Raw genomic sequence first — 23,469 nt, 5'->3', positions numbered from 1 at the left:
ACATAGCCCAAAGGAAAACCTTGTTTAAGTTTTACTCATGCATTTTAATTTTATACAACTAATTTTTATAAACATTTAAACTTGATAATTCATAGTTTTAAATATAATTTTAGTATTATTAAATTAAACTCAATAATAACTATATATATATATATATATATGAAATAGTTAGAATAAAATTGTTTTGCATAGTATAAGGTTACATTCAATAATTTTGGCAAGGGAATTTATTTTTCTTGGGATTTAAAAAAACAAGGATTATAAAGAGTATAGGTAGAAATAATTGCATGCAAAAAAATACAAGTAAAAAGTAAAATTAAAGGCTTGGTTCCCACGTTGTCCATGTGATGGGATGTCCCCATATTGTAAACGATCTCTTAGCTCGCTTGTTTGGGGTTCACCAGACCACAATCATTTTTATAATCTCACCGTCCAAACAATAACAAAACAAAGCAAGCAGATTAAAAATGGGCATTAAATGATCATTAAAGCATCTTCTTTTCCCTTTATATATCACAAATTCCATGCATCTCTTGACACACACCTCACTACCACGCCCAACTCCACAAACTTTCTTCTTCTTCTTCTTCTTCTTGGACGTTCAAAATGGTCTCCCTAGAAACGGTTCAAGCAACCTCTAGATCCATTGATCAAACTTCGAGTCCTAGAATTTCTTTCTCTGCAGAATTTCTTGATGAAAACAACTTCATTTCCATTAGTCCAAACACCCTGCAGACTGAAAAAGACCAAGAAATGGAAAGAGAGAAGGCAAGAAATGCAGAATTTGAGTTCCTTTCAAGCAACGTGAGTAGCCACGCCATTTCAACTGCGGACGAGCTTTTTTTTGAAGGGAAGTTACTTCCCTTTTGGCAAATGCAGCAATCTGAGAAACTCCATAAAATCAGCCTCAAAAGTAAAGTAAGTGTGGAGGAAGAAGAAGAAGAAGAAGAGGAGGTGAACAAGGAGGAGCCTAGGGTAGGTTGGTTTGTTGATGATGACCCGTCTCCAAGGCCTCCAAAATGCACTGTTCTCTGGAAAGAACTGCTAAGGTTAAAGAAGCAACGGGCTTCTTCTCTCTCACCATCATCATCTTCTTCCTCAACATCATCTTCTTCTAGCTCCCTAGCCGATATCGTTACCACAGAAGAAGGGAAAGAAGCCTCTGGAAACAGGGAGAAGCAAGGGAAAAGGATGAAGAAAGGATTGGAGAGAACAAGATCAGCTACTATTAGGATAAGGCCAATGATAAATGTGCCTATTTGCACGCCGGTGAAGAGCAGTTCTTTGCCACCTTTGTTTCCCCTTAAGAAGGGTAGATTAGAAAGGTGAGGTGAGAAGAGAAATGTGGTAGCTCAAGCTTGTCTATGTTCTGTAGGATTGTCTAATGTGTTGAATTTTCTTATCAGTTCTTTTACTTCATGTCAACTTTCTTTGCCTACTTTTGGGTCTAGTTTAATGTTAATTACTATGGACCTGTTAAATTTTAATGTAAATGGTGACATTATATGTGTTACTGACAAAATTTTAACTGCTTCATTTTCTCCCCCTGGGAGATAACTAATTCCGTTCCTTCCACAAATACTAAAGCACAACAAAGCCTGAAAAAGCTCTAGTTCCATGACTTTGTGGATCAGAATGAGTAAGTGAGAGAACAGGGCACATGCAGCAGGCAGAGCTGAGAATTGCGACGGCCCACATGTGATGAGCTGCCAGAGGAATCTGATCAATGGCTTTGAATTGAAACTAAATGCATGTTTCTAAGATGGGAGTATCATGTGGCGTACTTCTCACTGGCCATTATTAAATATCTATGAACTGTTATCTCATGCTTCTTACTTTCACAGTATAAAAGCCACTCTTTCTCGCTACTCACAGTTCAAAAGCAAAGAAAACTTCGCCATCCGTAAAATTGGAAGGGAATATTAGAAGGAAATTGAAAAGATTTTCACCCATGATATCAAAGATTTTTATTATCCTATAGACCTTATAACAAAGAAAACAAAAATGATAATGATGATGAAGAAGAAGAAGACAGTTAGAAGGAAAAAAGAAAGATTCCTCATGGCCTACAAACAAACAAAATGTTTGGAGTTCAGCGTTAGACAGTGAGTGCCACTGAATGATACAAGAAATTAAGCCACAGCAAATGATCAAACCTGTCATTTTATAGAATTTAGAAACAGTTGTTTCCATATTACATGAAGAAGAGAAAAGAAAAAAAAAATACACCTTAGAGAATGACCGCATATGGACTTGTAATTTAATACAGGTTGAGGCATGATTCAGTTATGCTGTGTTAAAAAAGAATCAAATTGACTTGATATGAACCAAACCTATACAGTTGTGAATGCCCAACTTGAATTGAGGAGCTTGTGTAAGGTCAAATCAGAGAAAGCCGATGCGGCAAAACTTCCAGCATACCAGAGAAAGCTTTCAACAGAAAAAATTTCAAAACTCTATAGATTTCTAGGCAAAATATATAAACACAATCAATGATTGGAATCAGCTTTGATGATAAATGCATCCGTGTCACTTTTGCCTTGTGTGCATTGATCTTGCTTGCTCAAGAAGGTGCTGGAGATGATAAGTGATTTCCAGGAGAGGTCCTAACAATATATTCAATTTAGACATTCAGATTTAACCGGCAACTACTAATGCTTATCTTGATTAATGACAACTGATAATGCACATAATAAGAGTTCTGTATTCAAATTTTACCTAAGATACAGCCCAGGTTTTCCAGTAAGGCTATTTGGAATTGGACCAGTCAGATTATTGTTCTGTAAAAATCTGCATGAGGCAAGAACTAGTCAGGTACAAAGAATGATATTGAAATCTAAATTATCACATTACTAATCCAATAAAAAAGATTATTTAAAGAGAACATGCATATACAAACAACAGTAAATGTGTAAATCTACAGTAGATAAATGCCCCTTATAATTGGGTACCCCTAATTTGATACGGTGAACACCTCTAAAATAGTATAAAAACTTCCAAGTTTCAATATCATTTCCAATGCTTTATCAAACGTGGAAACATTTTACCAATAGTTGGTGTTTAGAACCAGAAGAACATGTTATGGTATGTAAATTTTCACAAGCAAAATGTGTATGATGCCATTGGGTCTATAGCCTATGCAGCATTAGAGGTCAGGGGTTCACTAGCACTCCCTTCCCTGCAAACATTTCCTATGAACCCAAAGAAAAAGAATTGCAAATGGTGCTGAAGCAGGAGCTACTTAAACAATTGATAATTGCATTAAGAAGCCATTGCATCCAATCCTAAGCCCAACACTAAACAAAACTATTTTGGACTGAAAGAACATATCTTTCCCAATATAAACTATGTAGGTTGGAGATATATATCCAGAAAATGCTCAAAAAATACATACAGAATAAACCAATCAGATTAAATATGGTTTTTTTTTATTCCATAAGCAAATAATTTACTCAAAAGTTTTTACAAGAAAAATTCATATTTCTACTTCACCTAGACTTTAGGATTGTTTAAGTACCATGGATTAATGCAAAGTTGACGGCACTTATGAAAAAAGTCCTAAAATAAATTTGAAAACAAACAGAAAGCCATTTATTTAATGATCCTAATTGACTTAACCATAAAAGAAAAAAAAAATCATGAGATCTAACAGACCTACAAGATGTAAATCAACATATTTTTGCACCCAACTTATGCCAAGTACAATCAGGTACGTTCCAACAAAAACTTAATTTGACACACTTCCTACTCCAAGAGATAAACATCACTGGCTTCAGAATAAGCACTCCTCTCTTAATTTATATGGTTTAGCCAGCACTCCTACTCTTAAAAAGATATGAATTTTAGAGCTATACAAGCAGGAAACAACTAAAAGAATACCGACTCAATTGCCAACCATACTGATTGCAATATTATGCAACCGGTAGTAGAGGCAAGTAAGCAATGGATAGAATGATAAGCAGAGGAAAATAGAAGTCTGCATATTTTCTCATGTAAGACTTACAGTTCACGCAGATTCTTAATACTTTCAAGTGATGAGGGGATCTCTCCAGTGAATTGATTGTTTTCCAAGTGCCTTTAAAAAGAAAGCAATGTCACATCAGAACCAAAACAAAGTGCAAATAAGTAGCATTCAAATAATTTGGCCCCTCCACGTTTTGATTATCACCCTAAAATCATAAGGGGAATATGCTCAATTTGGAATCCATCATCCCATTGAAATGGTGTTTTATGCGCTAATATTCCATTTGTGACAAAGTATCTCATCTTGAGCGCAACAAAACAACACATGAATAAGGGGGGAATCTTACAATGTTTGCAGCATCTTTAATGAACCAAGCTCAGGTATTGAACCTGACAAATTGTTATTTCCTAGCCAGCTGTCAAAACCAAAGATAATCAATATACAAAATTCCTGTTCAGTTTCCATTTATATATGAATTTAGTTTTGACAACCTACATGTCCGTCAACGCAGTCAATCTGGCAATACTTGGTGACACTGATCCTGAAAGGCCCATGCTTGTCAGATTCCTGGAAACCAGATGGAAAGATTCAGTAAATTGTTTGTGAAGCAATAATAACTATGGGAAAAAAAAAAAAGATCTCTCTGCCATGAGTCATGACTAAGTTTGACTAACAATGTAATCACACGAATCCGGCGGCCCTCAGAGCATGTAATTCCAGACCATGAATACTGACGAGGCATACAGGGATCACCATTCCAGTCAAGTGGAGGGTTCTGGAGACTGCGTTTCAGTTTTTCCAGAGCGATTACTGTAACAAGAAATACCAAATCCATTTAACCAGTACAATCCTTGAGAATGGCAGATAATGAAACATGGTGAAACTTGAAAGAATATTCCACCTATCTTAAAACATTAGGTTGGATTCATACCATCTCTTGTAAGAGTTAGTCCTCCAAGCACCATCACCTCAAAAATCTCTCCAGCATTAATCAATGGAGCAAAGCTAGAACCAGGAGGAGTCGTCAAAGTAACAGTAGTAAGCCCACCAAGAGGCCACTGCGTTGCAAAGACGGCAGCGCCTGCCTGTGTCAGGCTAAAATTTTTGTAATATGTTATCCCATTTATGCTGACATTGAACCCTCTTGAAGGTCCGGCTGATGAATTACGATCATCTGCGAAGTATACAGCAATGTAGTACATTGAGTGTCGAAGAGAAGCCAGAGGCCACCTCAACTCCAGGGGACCAGATTGACTTCTTGTCAACTCCGTTTCAAATACCTTCAAAGGAGGAAGATTCCATATACCGGAAATGGATGTTTTTTTGTTTTTTGATATAGTGGTATCTTTTTTCCCAAACGGCTCCCAAAACCGATCAAATGGATCATCAGGATATCTGATAAAAACCCAAAACTTGATTAAGTACAAGCATAAGAATATAAACCATATTCAATACCCAATTTTCTATCAGCGAAAGCGAAGCTAATTTTGAACTCACCGAATTATGGATCCATTGTATCCAAAGCTGTGCCTGGCAACCAAGCTGAGGCCATACCGGTTAAAATCCGTGGAATTATACAACGAACCCCCCAAAATCACAAACTCCAAGCCAGAAATAAACGGGTCCGAATCCGTGTACGAATTTGCCCCGATACACAAACTCATAGTCTTCCCTTGAGCCAGAAAAACCCCTTCATAATACGACGCCATGCCGTTGGCATAATCTTCCGTCGTATTCACCACGCTCCAGAAAGTTCCGTCCACAATCTGATCGAACACTGGCGGCGCAGAGTTGCCGTTGATCCCTCCATAGAAGTACGTGGTCCTGATCATGTACTTGGCACCGCGGAAAACCGGAACCACGTAGCAGGACTTGCGGTGAAGATTGTTTTTCAGAGGGAATGATCGGACGGTTGAGAGGATTGGAGAGAGTACTGGAATTGTAAGGTTCTTGGAAGTCCCTCTGGAGATGAAACCAGCGTCCGGAAGCCATTGACGGCCGCCGACTATGGAAGGGGCGGTGGAGCCGCAATTAATTAAAGTACCTGGAAAAACCACAAAAATAAGAAAAAAAAATTCTTTACAAAGAGAATTGAAAAGAAAATATCAATTTATTACCTCTAGGAGGAGGGGATTGAGAAACAGAAAGGGAGAGAAGAGAAAGGATTATAGTAAAGAAGAAAGAAAGAAATGGCATGATGGAGAAATTGGCATGAAATGGAAACAGGGCAGAAAACTGGAGAGTATTAAGACAGGGAAGGAAAAGGAAGGAGCTTGTGGGTTTGTTTTGTTTAGAGGGTTGAGAGAAGGCGGTGGTGGTGAGTAGGAAGGGGCTTGAATGGTTCTTTTGGAGAGTGTCGCAAGAAAGGAATAGGGAGTGAGGAGTTGAAGAAGAGGGAAAGAATTTTGATGACGCGGGAAAGGAGATGGAGAGTGCCAGGTCAAGAAGAGAGGCGGCAGTTAGTGTTTGTTTGGCTGAGTTGGATGTGCGTTCGGTAGAGGTTAACTAATTGGCCAGTTATGACGTTACAACAACTACTTTTTCATTTTTGCCAGGTTAAAAAAAATAGTATATATATTAATTTAAATTTTTAATTAACTTTTATTAAATACATGTGTTGTACGATAATAATTAAAATTTTTTAAATATAAGGATGAATTGAAAAATTCAACTTCCAAACTTACACATATTTTAAGATACTTAATAAATTGTTGGGCATTCTAGTTATAAGCTTTAAATAATAATATTACTTAAATTAATATTTAATATTTATAAGGTTATTTTCTCACTAATGGAGTATTTATTTCATTTATTTCTTTTTTTAATAATTAAGTTAAAATTTATAATTAAAATTATATTTCTCTTGCGCGTGCATAATTAAAATGAAAAAAAAAAAAGTAAAATCGAGTCTCAGTGGGTTTAGATCCATTTTTTTTTTCATTAAAAACAAATTTAAGTTCTAATCCACTATGTTGAAAAAATTTATAAAAAAATAGAAAATTAATCATTATTATTTTACTTAATTTTTTTAGTATTTTATGTATCAAGAAAAATAATGTATTGAAGGTTTGAAAGAACTACGGCCTACAATTAAATTATTCACTATTTATCTAATAAAACGATAAAATATTTAATTCTCTATTTTCTGTATAAAAATAATATTTGAAGTCATAATTATCCTCCATTGTTTTAATGATTAGATGTTAATATGGAAAATAAAATTTTCATTCCAAAATTTATCCATAACCTCCTGTTTAAAAAATTATAATTATATAAGAATTTAATTTAATAATTCAACTCTTTTAACTTAAAAGTTCATCTTAAAATAAATATAATTTACGTGTAATTGTATGAGAATTTTTTAAAATTATTTTTTTACAAATGATTTGTTCTTAATAAACTCTAATTGAAATTAAAAAAAATAATAAAGACTTGTGATTTATTTTTTTATATAATTTTTTATATAATATAATATTATCATAATGTATTTATTTTTAATAACTAATTAAATTTAGCTGTTTACTACTATAGTATCAAATTATCATGATTATTTCTTAACTCTTAGTTTAAAAAAATATAAAAAAACAAAATTAATAAGATAAATTACTTTTTTTAAAAGAAAAAAAAATGCAATTCGTTAATAAAATAAGATATATTATTTAGTCAATTAAAGTATTATGAATAAAATGCTATAAATATGATATGTGAATATGAATATTTTAATTTTATAAATTAAAATTTATTATTTAATAATAATTGTTGTCAAAATAACTTATTTTTTAATTATTTTTAATAAAAGTTATTATAGTATATTTAGAGTTATAAAAAAAACATTTTATTACTTGGATTTATCTTAACGCAATAAAAATTTTAGAAATAATAATTGTTTATTATTATTTTACTTAAAATATATTAATTTTCAAACATCAAAATAAATTTAACCATTTATTGTTATAATACGAAATAATTATATTTTTTTATCTCATTATTCCCTCTTTCTACTTTCATATATATTATTTTCTTTAACTTGTTTTTTATGTTATTTAAATTCATTCAATGTATTTGTAATTTAATTTTTTTATATGTAATTTTTTGTTAAATTTTGGTACACAATATAATATTATTATAATGTATTAATTTTTAATAAACAATTAAATTTAGCCATTCATACCATAATATTTAATTGTCATTATTGTATTTTACTCCTAATTGAAATTGGTTTAAAAAAGTGGCAAGTAAATAAAATTAATAAGATATATTATTATTTTAATCAATTAAAATATTAAAATATAATATGAGAATATAAATATACCGATTTTATAAATTAAAATTTATTATTTAATAAAATTTTTTGTTAAAATTGCTTTTTTTTAATTATTTCTAATAAAAATTACTATAGTAAATTTAGAGTGGAAGATATAATAGTAAAAATGCATTTTATTGTTTGATTTTATTTTAATATAATAAAAATTTTAAAATTAATAAATTTTATTTTTATTTTATTTAAAATATACTAATTTTTAATAGCGAATAATAATCATGTCTTTTTCTATTTATATCATTTTCATTTTTTTTTTTATATATGATAAAGTTGTGAATTAAATCAATAAAATGTAGTTTAAAAAATGGTGTATTAAGACCATCGGTCCATATGTCGATAAGTGCCAAGTGGAGTGGATAGCGACATTAGAGGAAGAGGGTCTCCGCTCCTCAATGTAATTTCTTTTTCAGATCTTCAATGTATTTCCAATTCCTCGTGGTATTATATCACTATTATCCATTGTATGTGCGCATGCGAACTTGGAGGGAGACTATAACAGCACTCGTGTGAAATCAAACTCCACGGATTAATTTGCCAACTTGTCAGTTGTCACGTGCACTAGTCCGTTGGGTTTTTTTTCATTAGTCCGTTAGGTTGGGTGGTTGCTTTGCTTGCTACAAAATAATTATGTGATGCCCACACGTCGCGTATGATTACCACGTTATATTCAAGATACACTTTTTTTTTTTTTTTAAATTTCCGTAGAATAATACAAAAAAAAAAACATTTTTCATAAGCAGATAATTAGAAGTCCAATCAAGCCCTGTAAATTGCAACATTTACCGTGAATGACAATGAGTCCATTGTAGCCCCATACTTTACCGCCGAGTCCTTAAATTCAAGCATGCTTGATTCAAAAGCGGCTCCACGTTCCTTACCTTGATAAGCAAAAACCATAATTGACGCCATGTTGAAAGGCTTGGTTATCTAAAAGGGACTTGTTTGTTTGATAAAATAGCGGGCGCAAACAAGCACATTTCAGAAATTTATGCACTTTTCCGGCAGGAGTGCGAGTTACACGTAATATCCAAATTGAAAGCAGGTGGCATAGTTTTCACCCTTCAGAACCTGAAAATAACTTGGACCGTTTAAATCCGACACGTTCAATTTCCCCACCGGAAAAGAAAACAAAAGAGAAGAAAAGGAAACGAAACGACGAAAGTTACACAAAGCTCGCTAAAAAAAAATTCCTTCTAATTTCCCAAAATGCCCCTGATCTGTCAATCTATCAACCTCTCAGTCTATTCGAAATATTTTTGGTTTTTGTTTAGCCTCTCTTTCTGTCGGTCCATCTTAATCTCTGTGCGTTCCTGTTTTTGATGGAGCCGGAGAGGAGCCAAGATCGGGGTCTCCCCGAGAGGAAGGGACAGAAGCGGAAATTGGAGGAAGAGATTGAAGAGGAGCGGCAAGAGATCTCGCCGGCGGTCCCCTTCGGCGATGCGCGGCAAGCGCTTTTATACGAGGTGGCTGCTCAGGTAAATATCCTTAACTCGACCTTCTCTTGGAACGAGGCCGATCGGGCAGCTGCCAAACGCGCCACTCACGTCCTTGCAGAGTTCGCCAAAAACGGTAATTCTTCCACCTTTCTCGTTCCATCTCTTTCATTTCTGGAATCCATTTACTCTACTTTCGGTTCTGAAATCAAGATCTCTCTTTAAGCGTAAGTGTTCTTTTGCATGTGTTGCTTTCAAATTGAGAAAGTGGTGTGTTCGGTAATCGCTGTTTTTCAGAGGAATTAGTGAACGTAATTGTTGAAGGAGGTGCAGTTCCAGCTCTGGTAAAGCATCTTCAAGCGCCGCAGTCAAGTGAAGCTGATGTTAATCCAAAGCCGTTTGAGCACGAGGTGGAGAAGGGGAGTGCTTTCGCGCTAGGACTGCTTGCTGTGAAGGTTATTATTTATATGTTCTTTTCGTGCCTATTTTTGTATTTTTAGGTCTAGATTCTTGTTTGCATAACATCTTAGTTTCGAGGTTTCAGTTTTTGTCCAGCGAACTTCAAGTGTAATAGGAAGTTACCTTCTGTTCAACAGCTATGCTAAAGGAAATTTTCATGTTAACATGATGTTGATATATTAGGGATAAACTTTGTATTTCTTAGATGTGGCAAGAAATCTGATTTGCATTGCAGTGAATGAAATAATTAGTATTTTCCCCCTTGTTTCATTGCATAAAATTTCTAGTTTCCAGTGATATGCGTTCATTTCTTTGTTTTAAACATTTGCAAGAATATAATATGAATAATATACTCCTACAACCGTGACACTGCAATTCCAAAAACGAAGCTAAGGGAGGCAAACAAAGGTGTTATATCAAACATACTTTTGTTTAGAAATATTCTAAACTTGATCTGATTAAAAGTCTGCTCTCCCTCAATCCCTAAATATTGCTTCTGTTTTTACATCTTTGCTTTCAACAGCCAGAGCATCAGCAACTCATAGTTGACGCTGGGGCATTGTCACTTCTTGTGGACCTGTTGAAGAGGCACAAGTATGGTTCTAGTTCTCGTGCAGTTAATAGTGTAATTAGAAGGGCGGCCGATGCTATCACCAATTTAGCTCATGAGAACAGTAGCATTAAGACTCGTGTTAGGTTTGCTTATTCTAGTGGTAATTTTATTTCAATTTCTGAATTACCATTATGTTATTCTTATATTCAATGTAATTGGGCACACAGGATGGAAGGTGGAATTCCTCCTCTAGTTGAGTTGCTTGAATTCATCGACACAAAGGTGCAAAGAGCAGCTGCTGGGGCACTACGAACCCTGGCTTTTAAGAATGATGATAATAAAAAGCAGGTGATAAATATGGCCTTGGAAGTTGGACTTTATAAGGTTGGCTTTTACATTGGTAATGATATAAACTCTTTGATTTTGCAGATTGTTGAATTTAATGCTCTTCCCACCCTCATTCTAATGCTACGATCCGAGGATGTTGCTATACACTATGAAGCAGTATGCAGTGCAATCTCAGTTTTGAATTTTGCATTGATGTGGAATTTTATCATATAAATTTTTTTTTTCTTTCTCACAGGTTGGTGTAATTGGAAATCTGGTGCATTCATCCCCAAATATAAAGAAAGAAGTCCTTGCTGCTGGTGCTTTGCAACCTGTTATTGGGTTACTTAGGTTTGTCTAAATCCTGTGTTCTGGGCACCCTTGAGATGTCTTTCTACTTGTTTGGGCAGTGTGTGAAGATTGTTCATTCCTTAAATTTTTTGTGGATATCTTATTTTTCAACACTAATTATCTTATTTTCCTTATGTGAAGATTTTGTATATATATATATATATTGTAATTTATCATTTATTTCTCTTAAACAGTTCCTGCTGCTCTGAGAGCCAAAGAGAGGCTGCTTTGTTAATTGGACAATTTGCTGCAACAGACTCAGATTGCAAGGTAGCTTTAGGACTTTGTTCAGCTAATTGTTGTGAAGATAAAACGGAAGAAAATAAATATTGTCCACCTTTTCTAGTCTCTGAGTTCAGAACGGAAGAAAATAAATACCATCTACCTTTTCTAGTTTCTAAGTTCTTTTTTCCAGCTGTCCATTTAACTGATAAACTAAAGAGTTAACTTTTGTATATTGATGGATGGCTTGAAACTCAGTACCCCATAGAAAAAACTGTTCTGTGCTTTTGATTAAAAATGTGATTTTTTTAGGTTCACATTGTACAAAGGGGTGCAGTTCAACCTTTGATAGAGATGCTTCAGTCTCCTGATCTGCAGCTGAGGGAAATGTCAGCCTTTGCACTGGGGAGGTTGGCACAGGTTACAATTTTATTCTCTTTGATGCGTAGTTTATTTACATTAAAGTATCCCAATGACATTATGAAAGGGGTATCGTCTTCATGCTAGTGGATATTTATTTATTTACTTTATTTTTTCAATGGTTATAAAAGGCAATTAACTTTTGAAAAAGGAAAATTTGAGCAAAATAACATTTTGTATTATTAGCATTAGAAAGGAATAAAAACATATTTTTTGCCAATTTTGCTTACCATGTGGGGTTAGGTCAATTATGTTGTATGGAAGTGAATGTTGAGCTTCTAAAACATGACATAGCCACACATTGAGAAATGTGGATGTTGAGATGAATGTTTAGTAACACGATAATAGATAAGATTAGGAATGACCACATTCGTTAGATATGCATGTAACACACATTGGGGGATAAAATGGGAGAAGGTCGATAAAAATGGTTTAATCATGTCTACCGTAAAGTATTAAATACCCCAATATGAATATATCATAAGTTAGTGGTGGAAAAAGTGGTAAGGAAAGGAGAGACATAAAATGACGTGAAGAAAAGCAGTATCAAAAGATTTACAATTTTTGGAAATTGATGCGGAATTGGTTTCAACAAAGTTGAATGGTAAAAAAAAAAATCTATATAGCCAACCTCAACGAGTGTGGGATTAAAGTTTAGTTTACGATGTAGGCTTTACACATGCATTTCTGCACTTCCTCACTAAATTGACCCATTGAGCTGAATTCTGGTTGGATGGTTCTTTATGGCTTTTTTTTAATTATTATTTTTTTAATGCAGGACTTGCACAATCAAGCTGGTATAGCTCATAATGGTGGGTTGGTGCCATTACTGAAGCTTCTGGATTCAAAAAATGGATCTCTTCAACATAATGCTGCCTTTGCTCTTTATGGTCTTGCAGATAATGAGGTATGCTGTAAGTTATGAATTCTGATGAACTTAAGGGCCCAAATCCCAGAATATTTTAGAGAATGGGCCTGTTTAACTTGATACAATCTTATGTTCATTGCATTTTTCCTATAGGATAATGTGTCCGATTTTATTAGGGTGGGAGGTGTCCAGAAGCTGCAGGATGGAGAGTTTATTGTTCAAGTATGTTCATTAATCATTTCATTGTTTAGCACAGCTGTTATGATTAGTCTAGTCTCCTTTCTATGCCTATGCGGCTGATTTTATATTGCTTTAACTATATGGTAGCTTGAAATCATGAATTCATGTAGGAACCTAGATGTTTACCAGTTCATTGCTCTTTATGCTGGACCTACCATGATCAATATACAATTAACAATCACACCTGCAGGCAACAAAAGATTGTGTATCCAAGACTTTGAAGCGATTAGAGGAAAAGATTCATGGACGAGTAACCCCTCATTATCTCTTCTCTCTCCTTTTATTATCTCTGGCAATATCTAGTCTGTGGAAACTGTAATGGTGTTTTTTCCCCTTCAAATTTAATGTCCAACAGTTAAATTTTTAATCTTTAAATTTCTACTGTAGGTCTTAAACCATTTGTTATATCTAATGCGTGTAGCAGAGAAGGCTGTCCAACGACGCGTTGCTTTAGCTCTTGCACATCTTTGTTCCCCAGACGATCAGAGAACCATATTCATTGATAACAATGGCATGTCCCATTCTTTTTAATTGTGCGAGTTATTAAATTTAAAATTGAGAAAAAATTATCAGTTTAGAATAGTTTTTACTGACTTTTGGATGATCATGACGGTTCAAGATTGTTGATCACTTTTCTAATGCAGGATTGGAGTTACTTCTTGGGCTTCTAGGCTCTGCTAACCCGAAGCAACAAATTGATGGAGCTGTAGCTCTCTACAAGTTAGCAAATAAAGCAATGACTCTCTCTCCTGTGGATGCAGCTCCCCCTTCTCCAACACCACAGGTGGTTTGCTGTCCAAAACCACTTGGTCTTAATCTTTTCAGTTTTTTATGATGTGACATCATAAATTTGAGTTGAATGTTTTGGAAGTTATCTGCCATTATAACTGAAGAATGCAAATATTTTATTATAAAAGGTCTTTGGTTTACAATTTTATTATTTGTGATCAAAATCATCCTTTGAACTTGTTTCCAGTTCTTGTTTTTGGAGGATATGATTTGATGGACGAAAATGTCAAAAAAAAAAGAGTTGGGGATTTGGAGTAAAATAATTTATTACATCATTTTTTACCTGTTTTTTGTTTTTAACTTTTAAATATGCCAAGGATGTAGATTTTTAAAATTTTAAATTGTTATTGGAAATTCATGCCTATGATGACTTCTCTGTCTGCAGGTATATTTAGGGGAGCAGTATGTAAACAATGCTACGTTGTCTGATGTAACCTTTCTGGTTGAAGGTTGTAAATAAGAAGTTTTGGATAGTTACCTTTAGTGGAATTGTTGTTTTTCAGTTCCTGCTAGTATTTTAGATTTGTTGGCATGAACTCTTACAAGATCACATTATTTGTGCGCTGCAGGTAGACGGTTTTATGCCCATAGAATTTGCCTACTTGCTTCTTCAGATGCATTTCGTGCAATGTTTGATGGAGGTTACCGGGTGAGTATGCTTGTCAGTCTTGGTTTAGATGCCATTCATCAAACACTCCCGTTGGGCCTTTTATTCGGGATTGAGGTCCAGGAAGAGTGAAACAGAAGGTTGCTTTTCTTTTGTTGTCTGCCAAAGTACTCTGCAGTTTGAATTCATTCAACTGGGATAATATGTTGACTTTTAGTTTGGATAATCACAGAGGTCACTATTCATCAAATTAATTGTGAACCCCAGAGTCGGTCTTCTTGATGGATTTGTAGTTTTAAGCAATAGTTTTGTGCAAGTAGGGAAGGAGGATCTTGGTTGGGATGACATTCATACTTAATATGTGCATTTTATTTTATTTTATTTTTCTTTGCACTTGCCACAGGAGAAGGATGCAAGGGACATTGAAATTCCAAACATTAGATGGGAGGTTTTTGAGTTGATGATGAGGTTTGATGAATTGCAAAGTTCATACTTTATTAAAGAAGTCTCTCCAGATTGATTATTTAATTGGTTTTGTTTTCTACAGATTCATATACACAGGATCAATAGATATTTCATTAGATATTGCACAAGATCTCCTAAGGGCCGCAGATCAATATCTTTTGGAGGGACTTAAGCGACTCTGTGAATATACCATAGCACAGGTGAGCTATAAAGGCTTGTTTACCTATGTTCTGCTTCCAAATTAAAAATGAAAATCTGGTTACTGTTCTAACTCTCTCACAGGATATATCACTGGAAAATGTTGCAAGCATGTATGAACTTTCAGAAGCTTTCCATGCTATTTCATTGAGGCACACATGCATTTTGTTTATCTTGGAGCAGTTTGATAAATTGAATGCCAAGCCCAGGTACATGCCCCTCTTAATCTGCCATTTTCTTGTTCTCTTTGAAACTTTGGCTGTGAATAAATATTTCTAATATTGAGGTAGTACCTTAAGCTTAAACAGTCCTTTGATATGCATATGTGTGTGTGGAAAATGGCAAATGTAGTATCATCAGTCACCCATTTCACATTGCAATTGCTAAATGCTTTTCACTTCCCTATGTATGATCCTTCAATGAGATTTTTTGTTTGGAATGGTGCAATTGTTTTTCCTGTTGTAGAAATTTATTTTGCATGCTGAAATTGCAGGCACTCTCATTTGATCCAGCGTATTATACCCGAGATTCGGAATTACTTTTCCAAAGCACTTGCCAAACCTAACCCACATAACTTGCGGCTGTAGATTGCTGGTATTTGATTCTTGGTGTCTGACTAGATAACGTTGTACAGAGAGTGGTAGATCTTCTCATTGATGTCCAGCCATTTGAAAGTCCTAATAGGTTGGTTAACTTCCCTGGTGCCAGAGTGCTACTGCTTGCGTATGGACTGTAACATTGTTTCCATTTTATTGGATGTCGTCGATGGGCTATGTTCTTCACCAACATTACTGTTGTTGCCATGTATTGTTATGCATTTTACAACTCTTTTAGTGAGTTGGCATTTGGTGAGAGAGCAATAGTTGATTTCCTGAAATTCTGAATTTCAGGTCTATAATCTAATATCTTTCTCAAGGACTCGGGTGCTTTAATTTGTTCTAGCGCTATAAGCATTGCTCTTTATGTGAAGAGACTAGGATAATTACCCCAAAAAAAAAAAAAAAATTCATTGATCCTTTTTAAAGTTGTAATTTATCTGCAGGTGCTCTTGCGTATTATCTTTTTCATTTCCAAACATGGATGTTGTTAATAACTCTCATTGAGTATTGATTTCCACTTGTGTCGATCGAGTTAAAGACCGAGCATTTAATTGTTTATCGCATTTTGTTGATTCTGTTTTGACACGAAAGTGATATTGAATCCCGAGGCTAACAAATTAATTGTTTATAAGCAATCTTCGAGGGAGACTTGCTTTTGGTTATCAATGCCATTAACAATCATGTTGTTTCATTGGAGATTCAAAGGGTCATTTAAGGTATTGATTGGTTAGCTGGTGCATTCAATTTGGTTGCTTTTTCGCATGTCAAAAGAACTAGCAGCCAAGCTGCACACAATTTAGCTAACAGATTAATTCATGATGTTTCTTTATCATGTAATCTTTTGGCACAACATCACTATGAATTTGGCTCCATGCCAATTTGATCTCTATATAATTTCTATCTTTTGAAAAAAAAAAAAAAAATCCCGAGGCTAATGGGTTCCAACTTCCAAGTGGACCTGGCCGGCAGACTAGACTGGTTTTAGGCCAGAATTACTGGTTCCGGTTTAATGGTGGGTTAATGGGAATTTTATCCAAAGGTTATATTTGGTCTCAGTATTAATTCAGTTTGATTCGGTTGGATGGATGTGATAAGGATAGCGGCTGAAGAAAGTTGATATTGATGGGTGATGCTGGTCCACCTTACTGTCCAACAACATCTGCAAGCAGATAAACTTTTCATGTGGTTGGTTTAAATTTTGAATGTATGATGGGAACTGCCTCTTTCTGGTGGTGTGAAGTAAAGCTCTATCCTTGATTTCTCCATTGAAGGCCAACGATTTTTCTCATAACAAATTTACATGAACCAACATGAAGATGATAAGTAGTCAACCATCTCTAATTCAATAATTGGTCTAATGATAAGATTATAATTTAACATATTTGAACTATGCTAGCTACAAAGCTTAGCTAAAATAACATTATTTGGGCATGGATGTGGTTCGGTTTTGAATCAAAATTGAAGTCAAGCTGGCGGTTTCAGTCCTAAGGGTTGAGGACCGGAGATAGATTCCTCTAAGTTTTGATTTTGGTTGGATTGAATTTTTTTTGGTCCACTTTAATAAAAAATACTAGTAACATTTTTTTTTAATTTTTTTAAAAGTCTAGTTTTGATCAATATCAATCCAAACTCGAACCCTACTCATGTTTATTATTATTTATCATTTAAATAATAATTTTTGTCATGACTCGATCTCATGAGCCGGACCGACACTATAATTTGGGCCGGCATAAAACTCCCGAGGCCCGTAGGAAGTCTTAATATTCTCAAATCTATAATCAAGGCCCAAAAACTTAGACCCAACATGTAAATAAAATAAAAATAAAATATTTCATTTTAATTCAAATCAACCCAACCCGATGATTATCAGCTACTAAAGCGAGGAAAGCTCAGCTCAACCCTATTACCACCATTTACAAATTATTTATATATCATAAAAGTTTTCGTTCAGTAAAAACCAGTAACTAAATTTAACACCGTCTCTAACAAGATCCCTAATATTGCTAATACATGCGGAGTTCTAGATTAAAAATTTAGAAAATAATATTATAAATAAATAACTGTTAATAAACCTACAAGGAAGAAAGCAGGTTACTCTAAAAAAGAACTGCTCCTGTAGCCTAAAAAATAGGGTGAACATGAGTGAATGTTTGACTCACAGAGTAAAATATTTATTTTACATACAATCTCTATCCCTGGAAACGAAATGAATCATCTTTATACAAGTTATACAAATTATATTAAGTCACATCAACGATAATCCGAAACACTCATTCACCCGTGTCAAATCCATACTCAGACATACATATATGGGGAGTTGATCCCTCTACCCAGCTCTCTTAATCCAAGGCTTGCCAGCGAGAGTAACTCGAGCCGGACTTTCGCTTAATAATCCATATGCGGGGGTCAGTGAGATCAACTCAAAGCCCTACTTACCCTGACTTCCTCAAAAAGGATCGGGCCCCAAGTGAGACTAGTTCAAGCCGATTTGTCCGTCCTACCCATATCCATATACACCACATACACACTCACTCACACACAGCTCCAGATTATCAAAACACAACAACCAAAGTAATATCATCAAGTACAAATACAAAGCAAGACATGCCTAATATTTAACTACATAAATATAAGTAATGCATGAGTATATCAGAAATATAATAATATTAAAATTGTAAATAAAATAAATATCTATTCACTGATTGACCACAAACTGTTGCAATGGCTGAGGGGAGCAGGATGGATGACCCTGATCACCTAGATAATTATGTTTTAAATGTATTAGTACTATAATTATGTTTTAAACTTATTAGTACTAACCCAAATAAAAAATTTAAAGAAATAAGGACACTATAATTTATGTCGAAAATCCGACAGAGTTTCTCCTTTACCTGTGACCTACCCAACCTATAAAGTAGTTTAAATCACACTTCTAAAATCAACCTATATCTCATTAACAACACATGGCCCCTATTGGGCTCTCTAGTCCAAGCAAAATCTCACAAAATCAAAAATTAAGTTTTTGCCCTTAGAACTGATATTTTATAAAAATTACTCAAACAAGCTCTAAAACTTCTAAAATTTTGTCCCACGGTCCTTAATATGATTATAAGACTATTGTAAAAAAAATTATAATTTTTTAATCATTCACGAATATTTTATGAATTTTTTATCCTAAATCGGTATTAGGCAAAAATGAGCAGTTTGGAGATCAGGTTTACTTATGTCAAATCTGACACTTGGAATGCATCCAGAACATCTAAAAATGCTAGGATTGACTAATATATTGATCATGTTCTGAGACGGGCAACCGGATAGCCGGATTTGGCCGAATTTACGGTCCTGACACCAATAAGATATCGTCGATCTAATCGCACCTAAATTATGCCCAAAAATTATTAATAATTATCATAAAATTATTTTTTATTTTTGGGAATTGAAAAAGTTTAAAAATATCACCAAGTAATCTGGACCGTCTGATGATCGCCTTTTTTCAACAATGTCTGATCGGAGCGGGGCTGGTTCCATCTCGAAGCTTTTGTCGCCCTGAGTCCATCGGTGGTCTCAGATTTCTGATCCAAAGGTCGGATCGCCAGAAAAGTGGTCGGAAACCAGCGAAATCCATTTGATTTTCTATTAACTTTACCTCGCTGGATCTTCTCTCTCTGGCCACCATTAGAGGCAAGGTTGGTCGGGTTTTAAAGCTTGCTGTGCCAGGAGTTGAATGAGCCTTGTCTTGCCAGAAACAATTGCCAGACGACATCGGGGTGGAGCTTGGAAGTTGAGGCCTTGCACAAGAGCCCACCTCTCTCTTCCTTCTCTCCCGCGGCGGTGGAAGGCTATGCCGGTGTTCACAACAGCTGGGGAAGGGTCGGTTAGTGCTGGCGCGACTGAGGGAAGCAGTTGGAACCTTGGCCAGCAATGGTTGACGTGAGTGGTGGCCGAAAATGAAGGAAAAAGCAAGGGAGAAAGAGGGAGTCGACGAGAGAAAAGGAGAGTTGGGGGGGAGGATCCTACGCTGCGTTTTGGGTTTTCTTTTTTTTTTTTTACTTTTAATTTCACTTTTAGTCCCTAAACTTTTTACATGCTTACAATTAGATTCAATTTTCTTTTATTATGATTTAATTTAATAAGACTTTAGTAATAAAATTAAATATACTCTAAAGAAACTTAATTATTTTTTAATCTTAATTTAATAAATTAACTATAATTTATTTTTGATAAAGACAATATTAAAAATAACAACTTAAAATTATTGTAGTAATAATACATGTAAAAATAGCATTCATAAAATAAAATATTATTATTATGAAAATACTAATTCAATATTTTAAATAAAATAGTATTAAATTATAATCAAAATTTAAAAAAAATATATATATAAAATCGGGTTGTTACAATTTTTGTTTTCATTAAAATAAAGTACTCTGAAACTATTCTTTATTAATTTGAAACAGTTAATAATTTTTTTTTAACAAAAAGATAACAAACAAACAAAAGATTCAGACTGGCATCAGTTTTGAACAAACAGCAATTGTTCAATAGGACAATACTCCCCGTTGATATTTATTTGTCATATTTAAAATTTTCTTTTATTTAATATTATTTATTATATTTAAAAAATATTAATTATTTTTTATTTTTATTTTTATTTTTATTTTTTATTTTTATTTTTATTTTTAATAAATATAATAAATATTTATTTAAAAAATAATTAAGTAAAATAAAATGAAAAATTTAAATATAATAAATAAAAATAAACGAAGATGGTAGTAAACTGACATGATAATTCATTATAATAATTTAAAAAATAATATAATTATGTAAATGTTTATAATACCATCTTAATGACAGCAAAAATTTTCTGGGAGCATCGGTTTCGGGAGTGTGAGAGACTGAGTTGAGATGCTCGCATTTATTTTCCTCAAAAGCAAATTCCGACTACTTTTACTAACTCAATTCTATATATAAAAATAAGAGTACTGCTAAATAGCTCAACTTGCTCAACTTGAGCTAGCTCAAATGATACTAATGTATATAATTTTATTATTATATTCTTAAAAAAAAGAGAGGAAACAGCTTAAAAATAATTTCAAAACTTAGAGTTAGTGAGGTAGTTTATTTAATGGCTTATGCAAAGGAAAGTGTGCATACAATAAGCTATTATTGCTTGCAGTCATACACACCATTCAAGAACTGATGATTCGAGAAGTGTGTCTATTACATTAATGCATGCACATATGAGCTACTACATACAGCAGTAATGAGCTAGCATAATAAATTAGATTGCAGAAAAGAATTAGATATAAATGTAAAAATAAATATTACTGGACATGATATATAATTTTGACAAATAAAATTTATATTTTTGAAAAAAATAATATATATACACATTAGAGCTTATATAATATATATATATTTCATGCAATAAAATGTTAAATGAGGGTAAGTAGCCCGACTGGCATAGAAGTAAGCATTCCAGCGTGGTTCAGAGTTCGAGCCCTCCTTATGTCAAATGTCATTTATAAACGCACCTAACACAATACATTCTTTATATATATATATATAAAGAATGTATTGTGTTAGGTGCGTTTATAAATATTCGTTGATTTAAAAAGTGGATAAGGGCTAATAGTCCGATTGGCACATACTCCCAAGCATAAGATAAAGGTTTTAGGGTTCGATCCCTCCATTTGTCCCTTTTTTTTTTCTTTTGTGATTCTTTATAATTATTTTCATTCCAAAATATAATATTAAATTATGATGATTGTAAGTATTTTTAAATCCTAATTAACATTTTTCCTTAAAATTATAATATAACAAATTTTTAGATTTAAAATTATAAGATATATATAAATCATTTATTTATATATACCTAGTTTTACAGTATTAACACCACTTCACTACTATTAGAATAATCACCTATATAACGATCAATCGTTAAATCAACATCACTGCTACAATCACCACGTGTACAATATTACCACGATTATCATTACTAAATTATTGTTTTTAATTTAAATATAGAGGGAACTAGTTAAAGATATTTAGAGAATGATAGAAATAAAAAGAGCTATAGACATAGATATTAAGATTATCATATATATAAAGATAAATAGAGGAAGAGAGATATATAGAAATGTATAAATCAATATGTTTTGATTTTGAAATAACTCTTGTGTGTGTGTGTGTGTATACAAAAATTTATCGGATGAGAGCTAATAGTCTGATTGGCACATGCTCCCAAGCATAAGATAGAGGGTTTAGGATTCGATCCCTTCATTTGTCCCCTTTGTTTTTTTTTTTTTTCTCTTTTGTGATTCTTTATAATTCTTTTCATTAAAAAATATAATATTAAACTATAATAATTGGAAGTATTTTTAAACCCTAATTAACACTTTTCCTTAAAATTATAATATAACAAATATTTGAATTTAAAATTATAAGATATATATATATATATATATAAATCATTTACTTATATACACCTAGTTTTATAGTATTAATAACACTTCATTACTATTAGAATAGTCACATATACAACTATCAATAGTTAAATCAGCACCACCGCTATAATCACCATGTGTATAATATTACTACCATTATCATCATTAAATCATTGCTTTTAATTTAAATATAGAGGGAGATAGTCAAAGATATTTAGAGAATGATAGAAATAAAATGAGTTATAGATAGATATATTAGGATTATCATATATATAAAAATAAATAGAGGGAGAGAGATAAAGATGTGGATAGAGATATATAGAAATGCATAAATCAATAAATCAACACATATTGATTTATGCATTTCTATATATTTCTCCACATGTTGTCCCAAAATAGTCCAAGAGGGGGGTGAATTGGACTTTAACAATTTTTCGGCCCTTGCTTATAGCCTAATGAAAAATTATGGCTTTGTTCAACTATGTGATTCTTCTATGTAAAAAGAAAGTAATATGTGCTTCAACAATGTGTTCCTAAGTTGCAATTCAATTCTCAATCAATGTATATGGCAATATCTAACAAATCATTCATCAACCAATTTTCTCAAGTCACTCAATATGTCCACAAATTTATCAACTCAATCTATCAACATTCAATATTATGTATATGAGAAAAAAAAATTTAAATTGCTCAAAAGTAAAGAGGTAAAGGTTAGAGAGATCAAACACAAGGATTTTATAGTGGTTCGGCTTAACTAGCCTACATCCACTCTCTCAAAGAATCCTCTTTGAGTCTTCTCTCCACTATTTGCTCTTTTGAAGGCAAGAGACCAAAAGCCCTTTACAATTTCTCAACACCAAGCTTTTACACCAAGGTAGCTTGAAACCTTCACAAGTGCTATCACAAGCACTTACACTCTCAAGCTTCAATAGGTGCTTGTACAACCTCTCTTGAATGCAATTCAATATTTCAACACTCACTCTTACTCAATACAAATCAAACTATAAAGAAGAGATGAGTCGATTTGCCAATGGAAGCTCAAAATCTTAAATGCTCTTGAATGAAAGCAATAAATGAAAAATCAATGTTGGAGTTCAAATGTAGGCTTTCATTAAGTGTAAATGAAGTGAGGAATGTGTATTTATAGTCCCAAATCATTTTAGACCGTTTGAAACCCTTTTGGAACGTTATACACACTGCCCAAGAC

At 33.4% G+C, this 23,469-nt stretch overlaps 3 protein-coding genes across 4 annotated transcripts; 2 read left to right on the top strand and 1 right to left on the bottom strand.

Moving 5' to 3' along the window:
• Positions 1–518: 518 nt before the first annotated feature.
• On the top strand, positions 519–1,522 carry LOC110651540 (uncharacterized). The gene has a single exon (XM_058145080.1). The coding sequence runs from the start codon at positions 607–609 to the stop codon at positions 1,327–1,329; it is 723 nt and encodes a 240-aa protein (XP_058001063.1). The 5' UTR covers positions 519–606; the 3' UTR covers positions 1,330–1,522.
• A 625-nt stretch (positions 1,523–2,147) lies between these two features.
• LOC110651539 (leucine-rich repeat receptor-like serine/threonine-protein kinase At2g14510) lies at positions 2,148–6,402 on the bottom strand. The gene is made up of 9 exons (XM_021806903.2): positions 6,082–6,402; positions 5,462–6,008; positions 4,896–5,359; positions 4,639–4,774; positions 4,460–4,531; positions 4,311–4,379; positions 4,004–4,075; positions 2,719–2,790; positions 2,148–2,606 (listed from the first exon to the last, which is right to left on the bottom strand). Exons 1-9 carry the CDS (start codon positions 6,158–6,160, stop codon positions 2,564–2,566), a joined length of 1,554 nt encoding a protein of 517 aa, XP_021662595.2. The 5' UTR covers positions 6,161–6,402; the 3' UTR covers positions 2,148–2,563.
• A 2,754-nt stretch (positions 6,403–9,156) lies between these two features.
• On the top strand, positions 9,157–16,372 carry LOC110651538 (ARM REPEAT PROTEIN INTERACTING WITH ABF2). Of its 2 annotated transcripts, XM_058145079.1 has the most exons (19): positions 9,161–9,854; positions 10,016–10,173; positions 10,701–10,873; positions 10,958–11,078; positions 11,160–11,234; positions 11,314–11,408; positions 11,603–11,678; positions 11,943–12,050; positions 12,829–12,957; positions 13,072–13,140; positions 13,349–13,408; positions 13,546–13,669; positions 13,803–13,942; positions 14,333–14,396; positions 14,517–14,596; positions 14,958–15,022; positions 15,102–15,219; positions 15,302–15,426; positions 15,711–16,372. In XM_058145079.1, exons 1-19 carry the CDS (start codon positions 9,605–9,607, stop codon positions 15,802–15,804), a joined length of 2,124 nt encoding a protein of 707 aa, XP_058001062.1. In that variant the 5' UTR covers positions 9,161–9,604; the 3' UTR covers positions 15,805–16,372. The 2 variants fall into 2 exon arrangements, with proteins under 2 accessions (XP_058001061.1, XP_058001062.1); XM_058145078.1 differs by having other exon boundaries at positions 9,157–9,854; positions 10,958–11,234.
• The last annotated feature ends 7,097 nt before the right edge of the window (positions 16,373–23,469 follow it).

The sequence above is a fragment of the Hevea brasiliensis genome, chromosome 4, assembly GCF_030052815.1.
Source record: "Hevea brasiliensis isolate MT/VB/25A 57/8 chromosome 4, ASM3005281v1, whole genome shotgun sequence".
Classification (NCBI taxonomy): domain Eukaryota; kingdom Viridiplantae; phylum Streptophyta; class Magnoliopsida; order Malpighiales; family Euphorbiaceae; genus Hevea; species Hevea brasiliensis.
This window is presented reverse-complemented; position numbering and strand designations above follow the sequence as displayed.

What these genes read in the sequence shown, in the direction of transcription:
- LOC110651539 (XM_021806903.2), bottom strand. Translation starts at nt 6,160, where the DNA reads ATGCCATTTCTTTCTTTCTTCTTTACTATAATCCTTTCTCTTCTCTCC. An exon ending in TCAATCCCCTCCTCCTAGAG is followed by an intron (nt 6,009 to 6,081) that starts GTAATAAATTGA and finishes TGGTTTTTCCAG; the next exon opens with GTACTTTAATTAATTGCGGC. An exon ending in ATTAAGAATCTGCGTGAACT is followed by an intron (nt 2,791 to 4,003) that starts GTAAGTCTTACA and finishes TGCCTCATGCAG; the next exon opens with ATTTTTACAGAACAATAATC.
- LOC110651538 (XM_058145078.1), top strand. Translation starts at nt 9,605, where the DNA reads ATGGAGCCGGAGAGGAGCCAAGATCGGGGTCTCCCCGAGAGGAAGGGA. An exon ending in CATATTCATTGATAACAATG is followed by an intron (nt 13,670 to 13,802) that starts GCATGTCCCATT and finishes TTTCTAATGCAG; the next exon opens with GATTGGAGTTACTTCTTGGG. An exon ending in TGTTTGATGGAGGTTACCGG is followed by an intron (nt 14,597 to 14,957) that starts GTGAGTATGCTT and finishes CACTTGCCACAG; the next exon opens with GAGAAGGATGCAAGGGACAT.
- LOC110651540 (XM_058145080.1), top strand. Translation starts at nt 607, where the DNA reads ATGGTCTCCCTAGAAACGGTTCAAGCAACCTCTAGATCCATTGATCAA.